Source organism: Aphelocoma coerulescens, assembly GCF_041296385.1.
Source record: "Aphelocoma coerulescens isolate FSJ_1873_10779 chromosome Z unlocalized genomic scaffold, UR_Acoe_1.0 ChrZ, whole genome shotgun sequence".
Classification (NCBI taxonomy): Eukaryota; Metazoa; Chordata; class Aves; order Passeriformes; family Corvidae; genus Aphelocoma; species Aphelocoma coerulescens.
Window position 1 is genome coordinate 20,250,908 of NW_027184085.1, and position 22,442 is coordinate 20,273,349.

Consider the following 22,442-nt stretch of genomic DNA (forward strand, 5'->3'; position numbering starts at 1 on the left):
ATCTCTGGGTCTGGGCTTGTTCCTCGGGCCTGAGGAAAGGCAGTTTCTGTCCCAGTACCTATTGAAAAGTTTTCGCTCATTCACCTAACCTAATTCCCTCCGCCTGTCTTCTCCCTGGTCACAGCTTGCCGTCGGGGTGACCCCACCCCGCTCCATCTCTGCCAGTCAGGAGACGACAGGAATGTGCCAGCCTCAGGGCTCGGCGCGGCGCGGGCTGGCGGGCGTTGCTTTCGTCCTCGCGGCAGCACGGCTGGCCCCGCCGCCAGCGAGGGTCCCGGGCTGCTGCGGGGACGCGGGACGGCAGCAGTCGCCTGGGCGGCCCGAGCTGCCGCCGTGTGCCGCCCCAGGGCAGGGGCCGCGGTGGCGGAGCGCTTTCCGCCGCCGTTTGTCTCCCATCTCTTCCCGTTCGCAGGAGCAGCTGCTGCTGCGCAACCCCTTCCCCGCCCGCCCGGTCGCTCCAGTGCCGTCGCGTCCTCATCGCAGCCTCGCACGGCGCGGCCCGGTGAGCAGAGCGGGGCCGGGGCGGCGGGAGGCGCCGCAGCCGCCCGTGGAGCCGAGCTGGGCCCGGGCCGGGGGGCGCGGGGGGCGCGGGGTGAGAGCGGTGGTGCGGATACCCGCCCGGAGCCGCGGATACCCGCCCGGAGCCGCGGGAGCGGCCGGGCTGTCCGCCCCGGGTGAGCCCGGCGCCCGCCTGAGGTGCAGCCCCGCTCCTTACTGCCGGGGGTTAACTCGGCGGGGCCGCCGCCGGCCCTCAGCACCCGCCGCGCCCGGGCCGGGGGTGTCCGGGGGCAGCGGCTGCGGCAGTGCTCAGCCTGGTGTCCCGCGCTGCGCTGGGATAATGGCACCCTATTCCTGCTTGTTTCGGCCTTTTTTTTGGTGCAACAGCTAGTATTTGTATGTGTAAGAGCATGAAACAGGCAGCTTTGATCTTGGAATCTCATGGAAAAAAGAGATTACACGCCCATACGTGGTCTTCCATTGACCCGCCTGGTCTGTTCCTTGTCAAAGCCATTCACACAGTCCACACCCTAGCTGTGTCTGGAAGACTCGTTGACTTAAGGAGCATGTAGTAGGGTGTTTTAGCAAGTTAAAAAATGCGTTGCAAGTAACTTTTTTCTTTTTATTTAGCTTCCTTTTAATTACATGGTTAGTCTTGCTACGAAAGAAAGAGTATCACATGCTAGCCACCCTCTATCATCAACTAGTCATCACTGTCATTAGCTTACATGATATGGAAGCTGATCGCACAATGGCTGAACTGGTAGAAGAGTTCATAGACGAGAAGACGCACAGGAGCAGATGATGCATCTTTCTGCTTTGCTTCTGTGGCAGCCTGGAGACAGTTCTTTAAATTTTCTTTTCTGTCTCCCCATCTTAAGTGCTATTTTACTGAGAAACACTGTTAAAGTAGGTTTCTTAAAGCATTTCTTTAAGCAGAAATACTTTGGAGATCAGAAACTAGCAGCAAGTTTTTAAGTGTACCTTAATGTCTTCCATGATTGTTTCTGTGTCGGGTAAACTACCAGTTGCTTCTTTTCTGGGAGCTGGAACTTCTGGTATGGACTCTTGTTGGCTAGGACAGCTCATCTAGCTTTTCTCTGCCATCCTGTTACAAAGCTGACACTCATCTAATATTTTTTCAAGACTCTCGGTAACTACTGCTCAAGTTCCACTGCCCTAGTTTCTTGCTGCAACCTAATTATTATTGTAATTTTCGTGGCTGTAATATTCTGAAGGGGTCACAGGTGATTTTTTAACAAAAGACAGTGATAACCATTTGTGCCGCTGTATTTACTTTCTCGTTTTTATTTGTGAAAGAAGGGCTAGATAGTTGAAATTCTAGACCAGATTTCAACAGAAATATAGGGCTTTGTGTTTAGTTCTTCACTGCGAACATCTGAGAATTTTTAATTGAAGTTGTACTTAAATTTTTTTAGCAATCTTTTTGAAGACAGAATGACCAAAACTTAATACATCATATAACTTGGATTTTATAAGAAATTTAGATATAAAAAGGCTTTCTTTTTTCTTTTTTTCCCTTGAAAATATATGCAAACTGTTTAGTGTCCTCAGCGGGTAAAACTTCAGTGAGTTCTGCATCCAGAACTTGCATTCAGCAAAAATAGCTGACCCATTTGAAAGGGTTGACAAAATAGCAGTGACAGTTGGAGATCAAGAAAGCAGTATCTCTGAGGAAAAAGAGGATGATTTATTTAGTTCAAGGATCAGATTATAGGGGAATTAATACCTAATAATAAGTGTTTAAAGTTGTAAAATGTTCTTGCATGGAAGAAAAGGAGCAATTTTGGTCTCTGTATTCACAGTAAATAAGGGAAATTACAAGAAAATTCCATTTAAGTATTAGGGGAAATGTTAATAATAAAAGATAAGGAGGCAATGAAATAGTTTGAAAAGGCTGTGAAATCTGCATCAGAGATCTCTAAGAGAAGATTAGACGAATGATTTTCTAGAAAGGGAACAGAAACTGACTTGGAAAGGAAGTCTTAGGACTCTGCTACTGGTTTTACTGGTACAAAATAATAGAAAAGAGTTTGAAGGTCATAAAAAATAGCTAGGGAAGAATACAGGCTTTTTAACATCCTGATGTATCTGCATGCTATTTTGGAGGCAAACATGAGCTCACACAAAGCTACTGACCTGAAAGCAGTACAGCCACAACACACATGACTCAGTGTTAAGATGAAAATGCCCACTCAGGGCTTGACACTATTTTTGGAGTTCCAAATGGAAAACTAAAAAAATAAAAGCAAAATAAAAGTGAATGCCAATGTGATGAGAAACATGATGTGTGTAGAAACCTCTGCAATGTGTTAACGTGCATCTGTAGAGTTTCTTCTGTCCTTTGTAAGAACTGCAAAAGACACATACATGCAGATTTTTAATAGACCTACAGGAGTTGTACTCTTTAAATACTCCTAGGTCCAAAGGACACTTCAGCCTGTGGTGCCATAATGTTAAAAAAAGTATCCACTTGAGTTGGATTTTTTCCATGTAGTTCACTATCAGCATTCTTGGTTACACAAAATATAACCCATGCTATGTGTGTTACTACACGTATACTATGCACTCATTTCTCTTATGTAAGTGTTATTTTTAATAAAAGGTATATGCCGACCTAAAAAGAACCTTTCAAAGTGTATAGCTAACTAACAAATAAATAAATAAATGAAAGACCTTTTATTTTGCAGTAAGGCTTAAAGATATTATGTAGATGAGGAGGATGTTTACGTCACCTCAAATGCCAGTGATCCTTAGAGAGCCTTTGTTTGCATGACTTGAACCTTGTCTTTTAAATATAGCAAGTGCATTTATTCATCAGTCTTCTATCTAAATTGTTGAGAGTTCTATCACCAAGTGGTTTTTGCCTTGCTCCAGCATCCTCAGCTTCAAATGAAGCAGCTGTTCAACAGATGGCAAAACATCCTTTTCTCTAAGGGGAACAGAATTTATATGGAGACTTAAATATATCATTTGGATAAAAAAATACAATATAAGAAGTGATACAAAGTATATATCACATCATTTCAAGAATGTATTTCAGTAGATTAGGATATGGCTGTACCTAAAAAGAATGTCTGATGGTAAAAGTCCTTCAGTCCATCCTGGTTGGTCTTAGATTTGAGGCTCTCACTGAACTGTTGTGAAATTAAATTCATTCTAGAAGTGTGTTATGAATTTGTGAAGAATAAATTAATTAGAATGGCTTTAAAAGTGTTTGAGTGATATAAAGAAATTCATAACTGATAATCATTCTTTCAGTACCCTGTGGTACCTAATGTTTTAACAGCAAAGTGATACATAGTACTTCTAAAATTTATCAGTCTGAATTTACTCTTTTTTTAAAGTAATCATTCATCGGTTAATTATTTTATACATTCCACTTTGAAATGTGTCTGATACAGAAAGTAGCAGCACTGACATATGGGAGTTAGTAAAAACTAAGTTTAAGTTAAGTAAAAACTGAAGTTCTGCTTAAGACAAAGCATTTGAATCATTCCATTTTTGTCAGGAACGAGACAGGTTACTAATATAAGTTAGTATCTTCAATTTAAGTGTCTCTTCCATGATCATCTGCTTGGCTGTCTTAAGATATGTTAATGGACCTTTAACAAAAAGTCATTTTAATTTATTGTGGTATTGCAAGAAAGTATTGAATGTTTGCCTTAATTTCACTTTTTAAGCTTAGGGTGGATCTGATTGTTAAAAACTGCACATACACTTGAGTGCAGAGTCTACTGTATGTACACACATTTCAGCTTGTCCTTGTCAAACTATATTTCACACCTTTACTTTTCTGGAAAAAGTAGAAAATGTGATAAACAAAGACCTCAGATGTAAATAAAAGATAATGAGTCACCTCTCTGTGTGTTTCATTGTCTTTGATTAAATCGGAAAGCAAGGCAGAAAAAGGAAAGGTAGAAATGAGAAAAATGCAAAAGTCTGTATGTTTCAACAAGGCAAAGTGCTCTCCAGGCAGCCCGTAGTGAAGACCTCAAAGTTTCTTTAGTTAGTGAAAACTAAAAAAATTTAGGTGTTAAAATAGTTGCAAAATCAGATGTTTGGACTCTGAAACTTTTGACATCGATTTTTAGTTTTATATTCCAACTTCCCCGTCAGTGAGCACCATGCACTTTAGCACTCTTGAGTTGGCATAGCTCTAGAACAGAGCTTGAGTTGATATGTAGATGAAAAAGATTTTCTTATTTTTTTCATATAGCTAGCACAAAGGGGTAAGCACAGAAGTATATAGAAGGAAGAGTTGCAGGACCTTTGGAGAAAACATGACAAAAAGGGAAGACTTTGGAATATGCTAGAGAAGACCAGAGAGACAATCGGGACACAACAAGACACAAAAGAAGAAAAACAGAATTTGTCTTGTCCTTCTGGTTGTCTTAATTTAGGTCCTGTTTCACAATGAGGTTAATACAGCTCCATGAAAAACGGTTGCCCAGTAGCGCTGATCCTTCCACACAAAATAGTTTAAGGGAGCAAGCCTCTAGGGGCATGTTGAAAGAAGAGTCTTTGTCATCTATAGTTTTATGTTGGCATTCATTATTGTTATGTGCTATTATATGTCTGTATGTTTATTTATTGCTTAGGATAGCAATGTCTTATTCCTATGGACATATTCTAGAAAAACTGGAGTTCTCTTCTCTGTTGTCCAAATATTGGACAAGTTACTTGTTTGGTTGATTGGCCAGCTTTGTTTTATTTTCTTTTGGTTTTAGTTGTTTTGTTGTTGTTGCTTTCTAGTTCTTTTATGCAACCTGGAAATAAAATCAGCTGTTTCACTTTGCTATTTATAACATCTAGGTGGCATGCTATGCAAGATGAGAGAGTGTTTATAAGTAATGTATTAGTCTCCTCTGTGGTGGTGAGAATATTTATGGACTTCAGGGTTGTAATGACACTGAACCGTGCCATAAATCAAATCCCTCCTGATGGGAGAGAATTTTCTAAAAGTCCTTGCATGGAGTTTCAAAGATAAACGGAGACTTTTCATTGAGTTTCAATGTTGCCGGATAGTTGTTTATTAAGTCTTACTGGAGGAACAGAGCCACTAGCGTGACCCAGGTACAGCATAGAGCACAGAAAGCAGAAGTGAAGTCTCTAATTATCAAGATTTACACAGTCTTTTAAAGATAATTTAACCAATGGTTACTAGAAACGTATATTATTTTCACTTTCCTACCAATTATTCAGTAACATGGGCAGGAACTGTGGAATTCTCTATCCAGTCATTCCAAACTACTTTTACTGCAGGACGTGGAGTAGTAGAAGAAGGAGAAGAAGGTTTAGAGAACAACAACAATCCTCTATTTTGATATTTTTTACTCTTATCTATTTACTACAAAGAGAAGCCCAAAACCTCTACATTTTTCACCCTGTGACAACCTTACATAGTAGTCTATTACCTGATTCACACCACTGTATTTTCTAGTTCCTTTCTGATGATTGGTAATTTTTTCCAAGGTTGGAGGTAAAAACAGTGTTGTTCAGGGGAGTAAGAACCCTTAAAAACAGGCAGAGAAATCCTCTCGGTACTCTGGGTTCCTACATCGCAAGAGAAAGGTGGTGGTTTCAGTAGGTGACCAAATTGTATGTTTTGTGGTCTGTACAGGTCAACATACAGAGCTGAAGAATCACAAGTTGAAATAATGAACAACTGAGAGGCTGGTGCTCTGCATTGCTGGAGAGGTAGGAAATATATAGTAAATTCCGTTTTTCTTGCAAAATGTAATGGAAAAAAACCATCCAAACTAAGTATAGCTTCTTCTGAAGAAGTTTGTAAATTCTTCTGGTGCCAGTTTTTTCAAATGAAGGAGAAGTATTAGAAGTAGCCTCATTTTGTAACTAATCTCTTGTGGAGATAAGTAGTAAAGCATAGACAGTTCCGTAGAGAGAAGTAATTGTAGTGAAGCCAAGTAGGCAGTAATCACCTTCATGTTCTGCAGCATGAAGGCTGGTGTTTGTGGACACTTGACTACTAGCCTGTGTGGAGAATTACCATTTCACGTATAAAAATGGGGTTTGGTTTTGATGGTTTTAGAGCAGTCATTTTTTTGTTTTAATATCTCCTAATGGACAACTCTTTGTGTATAAAGTGTATTTCAAAGACTGATTCTAATTTCCACTGTGGTAGTTAACTGTGTGTGAAGTATCCCTACATCAGAAAATTTTGCCCTTCATTTTTTAAAAATGGGACACAGTCTGTGCAAAAAAATAGTTCAGAAGATTATTCTGCCCTGAGTGGGATTATGCCCTGCTAAGTAATTTATATTGTCTTTTTTAAAATAAACAGAAGGATAATTACACAAATAAAACTGTGACAGACTATTTCTTCCTGTTTTATAATGGCAGCTAGTAATCATAAAGAGCTAGGGTCTTGCGAAATGTGCCAAAAAGGCTTACAGCTGATGATCTTGAATCAAAGTTAAAAACCAAAAAGAAGGTGGTGATGTTTTTTATTAACACATTAGTAATGCAACAACATCCTTTTTCACACTAGAGAGGGGTATAGCCAATAGATGTAGAAACAAAAGGGGTTTTTAAGACCATTATATAATTAGTATTATAAATACACCAAAATTTAATCATGCCACTTACAGAGCTTGAAGTTCTGGAATAATTTTCACACTTTATATTTGATGGGTTTTTTGTGCGTGGTTTGAAGTGATTTTTGGGGGAGAATGTGGAAATTCCAACTCCTTCCATGGAAAAAATGTAGTGAAAAGGAGGTATCTTTGTCCAAGCTCCCCCTGGTGGAGCTTTTCAGTTGTGAGTGGAGATCCACCATCATTGTGTGCATGGCTAAAGTGGCTTCCTCTCTAGTTATGTAGGTAAAAAATAAAAAAAGTGTAATTTAACACGGTATGTGAAGAGGTTGGGAGGCAAAGATAGTACTATGATGTTTTCAGAATGTTTTCACTGATGAATTTTAGGCCTTTAAACAAAGACATAGCTGAAATTTGAATGAAAAAAATGCAGAACAAATTGAAAACAAATGTTGGAAGTTACAAACACCGTATAAACACTTAGAATTATATGCAAATTGACATGCAGGTAGTCTTCACAGATAGGACAAAAACAGTAGCATAGACATCATAAATGGATCTGTCTTCTGTCAACACTTGGAGAATTCTAAAAAACTTCTACCTTCTGTCTATAGCCCCACTTTTAATTTTCAGCAGAATGAAACTTTTATTCCAGTGACTTTCATAACATAGGCATCCACAACTTTCCATATTCATAAATTTTAACAACTGATGTTAGGACTTTCTCACCAGGGTTTCCTTATAATTTTAGCCATCCCTATAACTCTACTTCAGTTAGGTAATTGCTTTTATTTTAGTACCAGTTAGTAAAATGCTACAGGTTTTAGACTTTTTTTTCTATTCAGTTGATCACATTATTGCAGTAAAAACTGTAAAGCTGCTAAGATTACCTGGTTTCTCTCCTAGTTATTTTAAAAAGCCTTAGAAAATTAATTAGAAAGTATTTGTTGCATTTGTGTATTGCTGATCATAGTCTTCATGTAAACTGTAACATACACATTTCTGTCTTTACGGAAAAATTGTGCTAGCTGACAGTGATTCTAAAATCAATTTCCAAATATTCTTGGAAGGCCTGCACCTGCGTACTTTCTGTTCTTTTAAACAAAACAAAACCACCTCCAGATGCCTTCATCTCCAAAGTGGAGTTTGTCCAATGTTTTTAGATTCAGAAACAGAGAATTATGGACAGTATCTACTTGATTTTTAGTTTAAAGAATCACATCATATTTGAAGTTTATAATTCATTAATGTTCATTGAATTTGGGAAGCTGACTTATGGCTATATTTAAAGGAAAAAAAAGCTTACATAAATGTTGAGTATCAATACAATTGTTTTATTAATGGATATCACAGCCTTCAGCTGCTGCTCAGAATTCTAGCAATGTATGGCATGTGAGCTTAGAAGCCATTCCAGAGTGGGTGAAACATGTCATTGAAAAGGTAGTTGTTGGTTTGTTTTTTTTTTTTGCTTTAAATCTTTATCATTCAAGACGTAAAATAATAAAACGGAACAAGTTTCAGGGACATTTTTCAGTCAAGGTCTATGTATGTTACAGAGACCTTATAACTGAGGAAATTCTTCTCAGGAACTTCTTTCATTACCATTTACAGATGTTTTTTTAATCTCTTAAATGTTGTTTCATTTTGTTTTCTTTTTAATATATGCAGAAGAGCTACAAGTGATTAATTCTGTTTCCTGCTCTTTAACAGATGAATGTACTTATGGTTCTTCAGATAACTGTCTTGGGCATCTCTGCATGTTTTTCAATGCTTAATATTATATTTATTACCTAGGCTTTGGTGTTTGCTTTGTTTTGATCATCATATGTTGCAGTACTAACATAAAGGTTGACAGTGACAACAAGAAGCATATATCCCCATAAAAGTGGACAGGAGATTTGTTAAGAGTTCAGTTTTTGGAATATAATGTGTTTTATACTTAAGTCTTTTACACTTAATGTGCTCTTATGTCATATGAATAGAAAGTAGATACCTTCCTGCAAATTCAAAGATCTGATGACAAGCCAGTGTCACTGCTTTTGAGTTTTAACTGCGCGTTTGAAATGACAAACCATCTCATAATGTCCTGTTGTACTGACTACCTCAGTTGGTATTTTCTTTAAGTTGTTTTAGATCTAGAATTTAATGTTGTTGCATAGATACTAATAAGCAGAAGCAGTGCTTTTCTTCTGCCGCACAGATTTTATTTTATGAATCTTTGATTTTGATAAGTAAATGATAGTTGCATTCCTTTTTCCTTAGACTTCAGTGTAAAATTTTACTATATGTTAAGTAATTTATGCCCTAAGCAAATCCATACTGAAAATGATGCATAAAGAGAAAAAAATTGTTACGACTGTAAAACTAAGAATTCAAAATTTAAAAAAAAAACCATCATCTTCCATCTTTCTGTTCTTCTATTTGGGTTTTTTGTTAAACATTAATTAAACTTTTAAAATTAATGATCTCTTATACTTCAATGAACATAACAGAATAGTTATATTCAGAAACACTAATCTTGGAAGTGTGTTTGAAAATCACATCTCATGAGTTATCTCCTCACTTTACAATATTGCCTAATCATGAATCCTTAATAATAAGGATGCAGTTTTTTACAGTACTTTGCCTCTTAAATTATTTCAGTATAATTGGATTCAATATTGACAGTAATATTATTCTTTTCACCTTTAGCTCTTAAATTATTCTTTTGCACCTTTTGCTTCTGCATTTGAAAACTTGGAGGGTCAAACTGGGGACTGAGGAAATACAAATACAAAATACCCATAGACTGCCCAGAAAAGGCTTGCCATATTTGCTTGAGACTGCAGAGGAGCAGTTCTCCTCTGGTGAAAAAGGCAGAGAATGCAATTCTTTGTGTACCCTTTCAACATCTTTGTGTTCATTGCATCACTTAATATCCTTGGAACTCCTGCCTCGTTCACTCTATCTCCTCTAGCAAGATCCTGTGTTTTTATGGATAAGTGGGGTGGGGGGTGGGGGAGGGTATGGGGTGTTAAACAATTCTGACTTATCTCCAGATCCTCCTGGGCTCTGAATAATTTTGTGATCATATGTTATTTTCTCCTGTATGACTCCTGAATCAAAGGCTAAATCATTTTACATAAGCGCAAAGTCTATTTGCAGGCTGTAAAAACCCACTGCTTCCCAGCCGGTTCTTTTTTGCCATCTGTCCCTGTTCTTAACCAATCTCCTTGGATTTCATGTACATATTAGTGTATAGATAATCTTCAGTAATTACAAATATCTAGCTAGTGTTGCTAGTGACCTTTATTGACCTGCATTTTTTTAACCCGTCACTTATCACTTGTTTTGGTTTCTTTTTCTAACCACTTCCATTTTTTCCTCTTTATGCAGTCCATCACTAAATCTGTGTACCCTCAGCTCCCCTTCAGATCTTGCTGATTTTCCCCCTACCACCTCCTCCACTAGTAGGCTGTTACTTCTTTTACTGAGTCAATGCTTCCACACTCTGTTGCCAAACTCTAATGCTAAATCAATTCCGGGCTCCTTGGTACCACACCTCTTCTCCCAGTCTCTGTGCACATGGGACATAAAGCTGTCCTTTTTCCTCCATACTGTGTTGTGCATTTCCATTTTTTCCAGGCTTCTAGCCTTCTTAATTTTCATTAATCTCTCCTCCTCTCCATTTGAAGATTCAGGATACTATTCCATGCCAGAGAGACTCAAAAAAGTCACTAGAAAGTGCTTTCCCTGTAATTTTAGTGTCTAGCCCCTGGCATCTGGGAAATTGAGTGTGGGAGGTTTAAGAGTAAATCTCTGAAGGAGCTTAATTCTCCTTTGGGAATGGCATATGACACATTGGTCAGCCTTATAAACTGAGAGAGATTTTGTATGTTCACAGAATTCTCAAGAATTTGAAAGCCTTTAGTTATATGTAAACTATTTTTTCCCCCAAGTAAAAAACCTGTCAGCAATGAAAGACGCATCTTTGATATTTTGTGTAATTTTGAGGGTTTAACCCACAAGGCAGGAGTAAGTTTCTCAAATAAGTGTTTCCAGAACTTCTTGTAGCATTGTGTGTGAAAAATAACCTTTTTTCCACACAAGTTGCTGGGGTTTTTTTTCGGAAACTACAAAATTGGTTTTCCTGACATTTTCTGTAGCTTTCTATAGGACAAGCATCAGTTACGGACGCATCTTCCCAAATTACCTTGAAGGACATTTGCAACTGAAAGCAATACTTAAACTAGAAATGTTGGGCATCTTCTGTATTCATGGCTCTTTAGACACTGAAGTGAGTAAAGTGTGACTGGAGTTGATAATGTTGTTTCTTGTCTGGGCTTTGATCCTACAAACACTTGCATAACTTTAGTCCTCAACAGTGCTCCTGACAGATAAATTTAATTGCTGAAAATACTAATAGCTGCCTAAATATGTAGGAGTACTGATAGTTGTATTAATATGTAGGAGTTTATAGATCTTTGATATATATTTCCTTTGGAAAAAGGGCCTTCAGGATTGAAAAGAAATTCATAGAATTATAAATAATGAAAATAACTGTCTCCTTATATGTAGAGTATTAAGGATTTGTCATGGTATCTGCACAAAGGTTATGTTGTAATGCTGCGTACAACAAAATACAAGTACCATTTTAAGCTTTTGTGGGGTAATCAAACTGAAAAGCTCTATTCTTTTTGAAAGAAATCTCCTTCCACTGTACTTAGTATGCAAGAAATGTATCAGCACTCAGAACACTCAGCTGAGAAGCTGTGCTTGCCAATTCCAGATTAACATGGGAAATTGATTTCACTGCTTCAAGGATCTGATGTTTTCATTAGTATTGCAGCATTATTCTATCTATGGACAAATTTTAAACATATTTCAAAGCTCCTACATTTTAAAATGTGTGTTAGATTTCTTAGAATTTTTTATCACTGTAGCAAGCAGAGCTTTGACCAGAACATTATTTATGGTGGATTTTCTTTCTGCTGTGAAGTGTCTTTTATTGTATTTAAAAAACAACAAGAAAATCTTCTTGCTAAAGGAGAAAATAACTCCAGTAATTATTTATTGCTCATTTATTTTCAGTGAACATATTGGGTGCTTTATTTTTTTCTTTTCTTGTCAATAGGCTCAGTGGACAATTGGAAAATTGCACTGTCCATTCTGTGACGCCTGCTTAGGGGGCTTTAACTTTGTTTGCAACAAAGAATGTTCCTGTGGACAGTTAGTAAATATACATTTCTGCAGAACTTGGACTGAGCATCAGCCACCTTTCTCTGCTAAATTGTCAAAATCATCAGAAAATCATTTGCTTCTCAAAATTCAGTCTGGTTTTAACAAGGATACCTGCCATGAAGTGGTAACTGCAACTTTGGAAATCAAAAATCAAGGTCTTTCCTATATGGCTGGAAGTAATAAAGGTGCTGGAAGATTAACAGAAGCACTTTGTCTAGAAGTAAGAGCTCCCAGATACGAGATAAAAAGTAAAAAACTTCCCTTAAAGGCATTAAGTCGAAAAAGAAATCTCCCTTCTTCCTATCCTAAGAAAGATGCATGCACTGTAAAACCTTTTCACAGAAGATCACATAGCTTGGATTTAAATATCAGAGAAAGACTTATTTTGTCACCTGTGTTATATAAAACTTGCAATATGGGAACACTTTACCATGGCCAAAATGAAAATCCACCTGTTTACGCACAAGGGGGCTTGCAATTAGAGTCCAGTAGGAAAGATGGTAGTTCTTTTCAGGATCTGTATAGTTCCTGTGCTGACATACTACAAAGCCAATTGCAAGTTGCTTCCATTACCACATTACTACACAGAGAAACAGAAAGTGAGTGTGATTTTGGAGTTACTGGACAATCTTCTAGGAGTGTCATTGCTGATGGGTCACCGTTTGTGATGAACCTTTCCTTACCTACAAGGGCTGTAGAAGACAAACAGTACATCACACCTGCTGATCTTGTGCAGCCTAGGAGTATTTCCTTCAACCAAAAGCTGAGTAAGAGAGAAAGAAACAAGTCAAAAAGCCTGAGGAGAAAACAGAGAAGGCGAGAGCAATGTCTACAGAAGCAAGTAAGTGTTTAAAATTATTTATGCTACTTTTTTGGTAAAGTTTGACTTGCTTTTAGAAATCATTCTGACTTTTTTTTAATTGCTGTCTTTTAATACTGGTTTAATGTGGAACTGTCTAGAGTCAGGTATCAGGCAAGCAAAGATTTGTGACCCTGTCCTACATGTCGTTTTTTTCTAATTCCATCGTATCAAGTTTTCTTTCTGTGCAAAATCAAACCACGACAGGTTTTCATTTGCCTTCTTACTGTTTTGCGATGTAATAATAAATTTGAAGTGGGAAAAAACACAGTGAAATTTAATCAGTGTGATTAAAGAAAAACTAAGTATTTGTATCTTCTAAATGAGAAACCCTACCATGTCAGAATTTTCTAACTTTAATGGCATTTCGAGTTATCTTTACAGTTAAGAATGTTTTAAAAGATAATTACATGTATTATTTGTTGTAAGACAATTATTTTTCTATGAGTAAAGAATTGATTACTGCCATTTAAAATATTAGTCTGTAGTAGGTAAGTATTTTGTCTGCAAATCTAACACAAACTGTTACATATTCTTATCAATTATACAATAACGGTTTCCTTTTTCAAACCATCTAAAGCAGAACAGAGTTAAAGGCCATAGGCAGTTGCAACTTTTGGTGAAGGGCCGTGAAGAAAAGCCAGTCATAAAATTACTCACACAATTCTGGTTTCGTCTCAAATTTAGCAGAATGACTAATGATAAATATGCCTTTGAAAGAAAATTTCTCATCATAAATTTCCCGCAACAAAATACCTGTGTGGTAAGCAAGAGCAAACATGCTAACTAATCAGAGAAGTAGTGTCTACACAAGCAATTATTCCTGCATTAGGTAGGTTTGTCATTGTGAATTCAAGATTTAAGAGAGATACTTAAAGGCTGTCTCTCTCAATTAAAGGTGAGAACCAGCTTGAAAATGTAATGGGTCTGGGAAATATTATTAGTCTTCCCAGTATGGTATGCATATATTCTTTTTTCTTTGGGAAAGGTTTTTGTTTTGCTTAAAGACTGAAATTGGTATTGGGACCTTTTTAAAACTTGTTCTTGTTTTGTAAAATGCATCTCTAAAGCTGAGAGTCTGGATGTCTTAATACTGAATACTTGTTTTCTACTAAGTCTAAAGATTCTTAGCTGTCTGGATCCCCAAAATGGCTTTAAAAGTTCCAGATCTTGTTGTTTTGGTAAATGAAATGATGATGCACAAGCTCCATGTATATGAGCATTTTCACAGTCATGTCATCTACAGTCTCTCGAGACACTTTAATCTTTAGATGTTACTTTCAAGAATAAAACATTGTACAAATTTTCAGAATTTTTGATAGCTAAGAAAGAAAGGTACTTTCAGACCTTTTCCTTGTTAAAACATGCTTAACCAATTCCTATATTATTTTAGTTACATTTGTTAAGATCCAATTATTGGAGAGATGCCTCCACCCAAATTAGGCTGCAAAAAAGACCATATGCTGAAGACTGTAGTACAGATTTCATTTAACAGTAAATGGGAAGTAGAAAGAGATAGAAAGAAATAGAAAAAGAGGGGAGTGAAAAAGCGTGACAGAGAGACAGATTAAGTAAAAAGTTACCACCACCTGAGGATCTAGGCATCATGCCATTGGTTGTCTTCTGGTTTTCTCTGTAATGGAGATCCAAGGTCACTCAAAACTCCTCCCCATTTGTACACTTTAGCAAACAAAGGAATCAATGCTCATTGGATACACAGTTCTCCTATTCTATTGGTTAAATTATTCCCTTGATTCCATGCTCAGTTTTCCTCTTCTTTTGAGTCAGTGGTCCATGGCCTCCCCCTTCTGGGCCCAGTCAGAGCTGATTGTCAGCACAGTTGCTGAGCTGGCTTTCCTTACACCACCCTATGGCTTAAACACTCTTCCAGGAACTTTTCCTCAGTTTATAAGTTGTCCATGGGAGTGATAAAGATTGTGGTCACTAGGAGAAAAGACAGAAACAGCAGAAGTGATAACACAAATAAGTAATCATACTGCATACAATAGCTATGCACTTATCAACCCAATTCTAATTAGCCACTGCCCCTATCCAGTGATTCCCAAGGATCAGAGTGTTCTTTAATGGGTAGTGGGTGCAGTGGATTTCACAATACTGTGTGTGTTGGATATAGGCCCAAATTAGCCATAGAATTACACAGTGGGTCTTGATTTTTAAATCCCATAAAGAGGTATCCCCAACAGATACATATGTCATGTATTAAGATGTGTCAGTCAGCCTACTCTGAAGGAGATTTTCAGGTCCCTTAGTACACCTTTGCACACTGGGAATAAGTGTGAATGGGTTTGTTGACAAGGTGTGCTTACATACTTTGAAGTCTTTAAAATGGTGTTCTCTTTCAACCACATCCACATGTAGTTGGAAGAATTTTATAGGTAATGTTCCTGTCCAGCTGGGTAATTCTGTAAACCATGGAAAATTAACTTCTAGCTTACAAAGTTTTCAGTCAATATACAAAAGAGTTCTCATACAAAAGGTTCTTATGCAAACACATCTTTACATCGGGCCTATACTCTCTTGTCCAGGGGATGGAGTATAGCTCTGTTGCAATTTAATCCTGATGCAAAGTAAGACTTTCAGATTTAGTTATATTATCCCAGGTTGCTTTTTAATTTTTTTTTTCATTTCAGTGGGCAAACTGCCCTTGTCACATTCCTTTTTAATTTCTTCCACAGTAAATTGCACCCACAACTGAGAAGCTCGTGTGGTGCAGAATGTACTGGAGTTACCATACTGATTAGCACAAATAAAAGAAATTAGGTAAAGTTAAAATATTCTATTAGAACACATGGTAGGAAAGCCAGTTGTACATGAGACACATTCAACTGGGAATATAAATAAGTCTCTGATTTGATTTGGAATGTCTCATGATTGATAATGTATTTGGTTCCAAAAATGGTCACAGGTAAAGTTGCTTAATAGGTGGTAAAAGGCTTTTCTGTATTTTACCCATGTCCCATTTGCAGTCCATGGCTGTCTGTTCTCCTTATCTAGAAAGGAAATGATCACCCATTTCCCATGTAACATTTTCTTCTGTTTTATTAGGATTATTTAGTTCACTCATTAATATATCTGAAAAATTTAGCCAAATCATCATCAATCTAAAGCCTTCTGAGGCAGAACTGCTTAATACATATTTGTATGGTTCCAAATATGCATAAATTCTTACACCAACTCCCAGGCTAAACTTGATTTAGACAGAATTATACATTCATAAGACAAAAGTAAAAGCTCTGCCCACACAATTTTTTCCAATAAAAGACAAACTTGGCAAAAATCAAACTAACAACATATAAAATGGTTTACTAATATATGGTCTCTCAACAAGTCACTTGCAATGAAAACACAAACAAATCACAAACATTAATAAGCTGATAATACAAGCAGTTATGGTGGCAGTTAAAAAATTTATAATCAGTTCCACGCAGCTTGATCTCATCTGTTGGCAGGTTCCTATAAAAAGAAAAGTGAAAATTCAGCCTACTATAGACAGATTATTAGTAGGATGGAAAATCCATTCAGTGTTCATTCAAAGGTCCTGTGTCTACCACAAAGGTAAAAGAGGCTAAAGGAAAAGTCATCATCATATAGTCTTGGTTGACTTCTGTGAGCTTTCTCATGTAAATCCACTGGCAGTTCACCCACTTTGAGCTGATTCTTTTGATCTTCAGCTTGGGCAGTGGTGTTGGCACTCTTAGAAAAAGAAAGCAACACAAACTTCCCTGGCAAGTTATCCCTTAACAGCTTGAGCTTGATACCTCTCAGGTAGAGTTTTAATTTCTGTTTCATGAAGTGTTTGGTACATGCCTCTTTTTGCTTCTTCCCTCATCTTTCCATGGGGCGTTTCCTCCAATTAATTTCATATCTAGAGGGAATGAGGCTGCTTGTTAAAATTTGGGAAGTGCCACCACTTGTGAATTAGGGACTGCTTTAATGGCTTAACTTGGATATCTTTTAGGGTTAGGATTAGCAGACTTCAGCTTCTCACCCAGGAGCTATGAATTAACCTAATCAGTTCCACAGATTACATTGGCTCCATTTACTCCAGTGATTTTACCTCTTTGCCATCTTGGAAGTATACCTAGATTTTCAGTATCCCACTGCATTAATATTGATGGATTTAAATCTTGCCTGATTTATGGCCAGACTTTGATATCTCAGTTAGCCATATACGGCACCATTTTAGTAGCTGTTTGCTGATCCTGACAATCATTTTTGGTTTCAATTTTAATTAAGCATCAACATGCTACTTCCTTGTCATCAAATGTCAATGCAAACGTTACATTTTGCTCTTTTTCTGAACAGTGGACTCATGCACTGTCTCCCAACCTCTCCACTGAACAAAAAAAGGTCGAGTTACAAGATGATTTTTCAGAATATGTTACAGGTTCTATGTCCTGCAGTTCTTCCCATAAGATTCTCCCTCTTTCTCATGCACTGAAGCTCTGCCTGAAGCTCTTGGATGTCATCATGTTTGACAGCTAGCAATGCCTCTACTTGCAGTCTATTTTCATTTTCCTTATTTAACTGAAAGTATAATTCTTGTACCAAACTTGTGAGGATAGCATTATTTCATCTTCAGATTTTTGAATAACGAGTAGCTCATTTTGAGGAACCAGTAGGTGAATTTTCTTGCATCAACTCCACCTGTGGGATAGAGGGGCAACTAAAAAATTTTTCAAGGAAGGATAACAAAGTACTTTTTTTACACTGGCCAACTTGGACAGCCATTTTTTCCAAAAGTTCCCACAGGACAAAACACATAACCTTCCTCAGAGGAAAGCTGTGGAAAAGTTTCCAAGAGTTCACAGTGAAGGAACCACACAAACCCCCTAGAGGGAATTGTACCATTGTCAAAGGCACTTCAGTTTAGAGAACAGTATCCTGCCAACTATGCCAAAATAATGTTAAGATCCCATTATTTGAGAGATACCTCTGCCCAAATTAAGGTGCAAATGAGACCGTATGCTGAAGTCAATTGTACAGATTTCATTTAACAGTAAATGGGAAATAGAGAGAGACAGACGGAAACTGAAAAAGGGAGGTGGGAAAATGAAAAGACTAACAGAGAAACAGATTAAGTAAAAAATTATCACCACCCCGAGGATCCAGACATCATCCCATTGGTCTTCTTATTCTGGTCTTCTCAGTAGTGGGGGTCCAAGGTCACTCAAAACTTCTCATTTATACACTTTAGCAAACAAAGGAATCAATGCTCATTGGATACACAGTTCTCCTGTTCTATTGGTTAAATGATTCCTTGCTTCCCATGCTCAGTCTTGCTCTTCTTTTGAGTCAGTGGTCCATGGCCTTCCCCTTCTGGGCCCAGTCAGAGCTGATTTGTCAGCACAGTTACTGAGTTGGCTTTCCGTGTGGATTCTTTGTGTTCATTATCAGTGCTCCCCCAGTTTGTTTACCTCTTCCTAGTCTGAGATAATTGGACAATGTTACCACCTTTATCTTATCTCAAGTTCCCATCATGTGACTTAATTTACTGTCCAAATTTCCAGGAATTCACAAAGGCACATCCAACAGTGGCAGGGCAGGGGGCGAGGGGGGCAGGGTGGTCACCGATGAGCAGTTGCCTCTTGATATGTTTGCCATAACGGGCAAAGTCGTTTGGTGGTCTTAACGATGTTTGAGGCAATTATGATCTTTAAGTCTCTTGCAGTATTATATAGAAAATTATATACCGTTTATAAATCTGTTAAGCCTCATCAATAAGCATACAGTTTACAAAATACAAAAATTTCAAAATTAGTATGTAAACTAAGTGATTGGTTTCAAGTAGTAGCTTTCAGAAGAAGATACTTTGGTTCTGCATTGATTATTTTAACCTTGGTGAGAGTTTGCAATCATGGCAGGGAATATTTAAATGGTCTGCTTCTTAGACTATGTCAAGCAGCACATGTGTCTAGTGCTGCTGTGTTTTCCAGTGCTGAGGTGTCTTCCCAGGAGAATGTGAATCTAGAAAATCGCATCCTCCCTACAGTCTGACGTGTTGTAAACGGGAATGGTCCTCTGCCATGCACTCCGTTTCGTGGCTGCTCACCTCTCATGTCAGGATGGTATCCTCGTTTTATTTTAGCAAGTTTTCTTCCATTTTCTTCTGTATTCTAACAATCCTTCTTGTAAAAAATGTGGATTTTATCACTCTGGTACTTCCAATAGAAAGCTGATCTGTGGTACTTTGTAACCACAATTTCTAACATACCATATATGCTTAAGTGTAGGGTCCCTCCCCCCCTTGCCATGTAGCCCTGGGAGAGAGGCCCTGAGGGCACACACGGGGTTTCCCTGCCCCTGGTCAGCCTCATTCCCCATTGGTTGTTTTGTGTTCCCTGTACGGGCAAGGACCCTCAGGTCCCATGATTGCAGCAGTTCCTCAGCAGAGCCCGGCCATGAGGCTGGAGAAATAAACATCTCTCTGAAACATCTATCAGGAATCAGTCGGTGTATATTTCTTTTCCACCGGCCTTGTTGTTTGATACATCGTGTTACAGAATCCCCGCTGTAACACTTAAGCAATCATGAAGTAAAAGTTTCATGAAGTAAAACTTCATGAAGAAAAACCCACAAGTTTCTGGTTGAATGGAGTGAAAGGGGTTTAATAAATGACAGTGGGAAGTATATAATTTAAGTACTCTTTTAAGAATTAGTTCAGTGCAGTAGAACCGTAACATGAGTAAGTATCTTCAAAGATGTCTCTATTAAAAGTACTGAGCATATAATTTGTATCTTTAATTTAAGCTTTTCTGGAGAGAGAGCAGTCTGAGATAGCAAACCAGTTCAGGCTTTGGAATTTCTTTGTAAATGCAAGGACTGTTTTACTAAGTTTATTTTGTAACAAGATAGCTATCTGTCAGAGTATTTTTCTGTCTTGCAGAAAGGCAAAGTGCAGCCACAAACATTGTGTGGCAGCAGAATGCACTCTGTAATTAAATTGAAATATTTAAAACTTGTAAATAGGAGCGATTCTGTGAGCTCCTGACCTGCACTTCCTCCAGAGGCTTGCACTGATGCAGGTTGTGAGGTGTAGCTGCTGGACTGAACTAGCTAGCTAACAGTAGAGGGACCCAGGCTTCCTCTCTCTGTTCTGCAAAGGACAGCTCTTAATGCCTGTGCAGGGTATGCTTGCATTTTGTGTGTGTGTGTGTGTGTGTGTTTGTGCACATCTGTGTTCATGGGGGATTTTTAGGCTTCTGTTAGGGTATGATTATGTTGTTAGCACATGGTAATTATATAAACTGTTAGGGTATGATAATAGCTACTTAAATCTAGGAATTGCCGATATTAGCAATGATTCTTGTTATAGTTGCTATAGCTAAGCAGATGAAGAATTTCTTTTATAAATTCCATTTGTGTGTATTTTCTTACATGTTTACATTGTTTGCTAATGATGGTAATTTTCTGGAAGATCTCAGAAAAATACCATTTGTGACTTCTCCAGCTATATTGCTTTTTTTCTTACAGTCATTTTACATAGAAGAAGGCTCTGTAGTCAGCTTCAAAAGTGCAATATCCTCTTGGAAAGGATACTGATTTGTAGGGAAAAATACTGGCAGTTTTGCTTCATTCCTCAATGACACTTCACTGGTTCTTTTGTATCTTTTTGAAAGCATCAATGTTTTGTCTTACAAGTATGGTTACTGGTCAGTTTCCAAGAAGTCAATTTGCTTTTCATGCTGCCAGTGTTCATCTGAACTCTGGATAAACAGGTGGGTGAGATACAGCGTTGTTTATCCGCACTGTCAGGTCTGTTATTTTGTCCCACAGCCTTGAGTTTTTAAGTTCATACTGCTGTCCTCTAGCAACTGACAGTCTTGTAGTGACGGTGCTGGGCTTTAAAGGTTTTAGCTTGTGACCAAAGTTTGCTCCATCTTCCCAAGTCTCTTTTTCATGTACACATTGGTTTACAGTTCTTTTTCTTGCACTGTTGTGTTTCTATTGAAACTATAAATCCTTTAAGTGTCTAGTTATGCATTTATGTACTTGGATTTCATTCACTCTTTCTGTGATTATACTCATAAAAAGAATTATTCTCATATTGCTTATGGATCTCTCAGCTGGCTGCTGGGGGACTAAAAACATTATTTAGTGTTAGGCACCAAAGTAAAGCAGGAAGAGAAGGAAGTGAAATGAAATCACAGCTAGACTAGGCAGGCAGTACCTACGAAGTTTCAATTGAGACCTTTGTTAGGGAAATACAAGGACCTGGAAAAGTCATTTGAAATAGAAAAAGAGGAAATATAGGGCAAAAGGGGAAGCTCTTATGTTTAAAGTCCTTCATTGAGTGTAAAATGAAGTTAATGTTAATGGTTTCTTTTTATTTACCCCAGAATATACTTGTGGTCATTTTTGTAGGTTGGTAACATACTTTTGTATCTTCACTCTCCCTTCACTGAGCTGCAGCTTCATGCCACATCCAAAGTACCTTATGTGGTGCAGTTCATGTGTGTAAGATACAGTTACTATGTTCTGTTTGTTATCCTTAAAACCAATTCTGTGCAGGGCCAAGTCTGCGTTTCTTTACAGACCTCTGGGAAGTTTCTCATAGCTGTTTTAGTCCGCAGTGCCAACCCTATTGTGATCCCATGCATGTACTCCTCCATATCGTGTCCTGGGTACCCATTTCTCAAGACCTCTGCTATTGTTGGCAGCCCTGCATTTCTTTACACTGCATCATTATATTAGCAATGCAACTATCTCTTTATACATGGAATAACTGCTGTTAGTTGTTGTACCATAGAAATATAAGAAAAGTAAAACAAATTAGCTGCAGACATCTGGTCACAGAAATTGCTGTCACAGCTAAACAAAGCAAAGCCAAACAGCAGGCAGGGCAAGGGGAGTCAGCCACAGCAAGCACAGCTAGCCTCAGCCCTGATGCCTTTCAAGTTCAGTGCTGAGATAGGGGCTGTTCCTCCAGCAGCAGTGCAGCGTTACAGGGCAGTGCGGGTACATGAGGCAGTGTCTTTTTGAACTTCCTGATAAAAGGAGGAAGAAATTTCAGGCAGGGGTTGCTGCTGAGCCGAAGTTTCTCTTTGGGTTGTAACTACTGTTGCTACATGGTGACTTTTGTTATTAGCACATTCATTCTGTCGCCAATTATAACTGGATTAAGAAGAAGGTATTAAGAATTATGGATTCGTGCCCAAATTCATGATTTACCTTTGTAAAACAGCAGTTGTGATTTCTGTGGAAGTTGTATCTGAGTAAAATAGCCTGTAAAAGCTACTGTTTTCTGAGGTGCACCTAAACCTCCC

At 38.0% G+C, this 22,442-nt stretch overlaps 1 protein-coding gene and 1 long non-coding RNA gene across 4 annotated transcripts in view; both read left to right on the forward strand.

The window, feature by feature from the left end:
- Nucleotides 1-299: 299 nt before the first annotated feature.
- LOC138103731 (uncharacterized) lies at nucleotides 300-12,264 on the forward strand. Its single transcript, XR_011147823.1, has 3 exons — nucleotides 300-502; nucleotides 6,143-6,219; nucleotides 12,190-12,264. It is a non-coding gene; the product is annotated as an uncharacterized lncRNA (long non-coding RNA).
- Nucleotides 12,265-12,383: 119 nt separating this feature from the next.
- The window catches only part of RNF180 (ring finger protein 180), a 69,518-nt gene continuing 59,459 nt past the window's right edge, over nucleotides 12,384-22,442 (forward strand). For all 3 annotated transcript variants that reach the window (XM_069002234.1, XM_069002235.1, XM_069002236.1), the window contains exon 1: nucleotides 12,384-13,137. In XM_069002234.1, coding sequence (XP_068858335.1) covers nucleotides 12,463-13,137 — 675 coding nt within the window. In that variant the 5' untranslated portion in view covers nucleotides 12,384-12,462. The remainder of the gene's footprint in view (nucleotides 13,138-22,442) is intronic.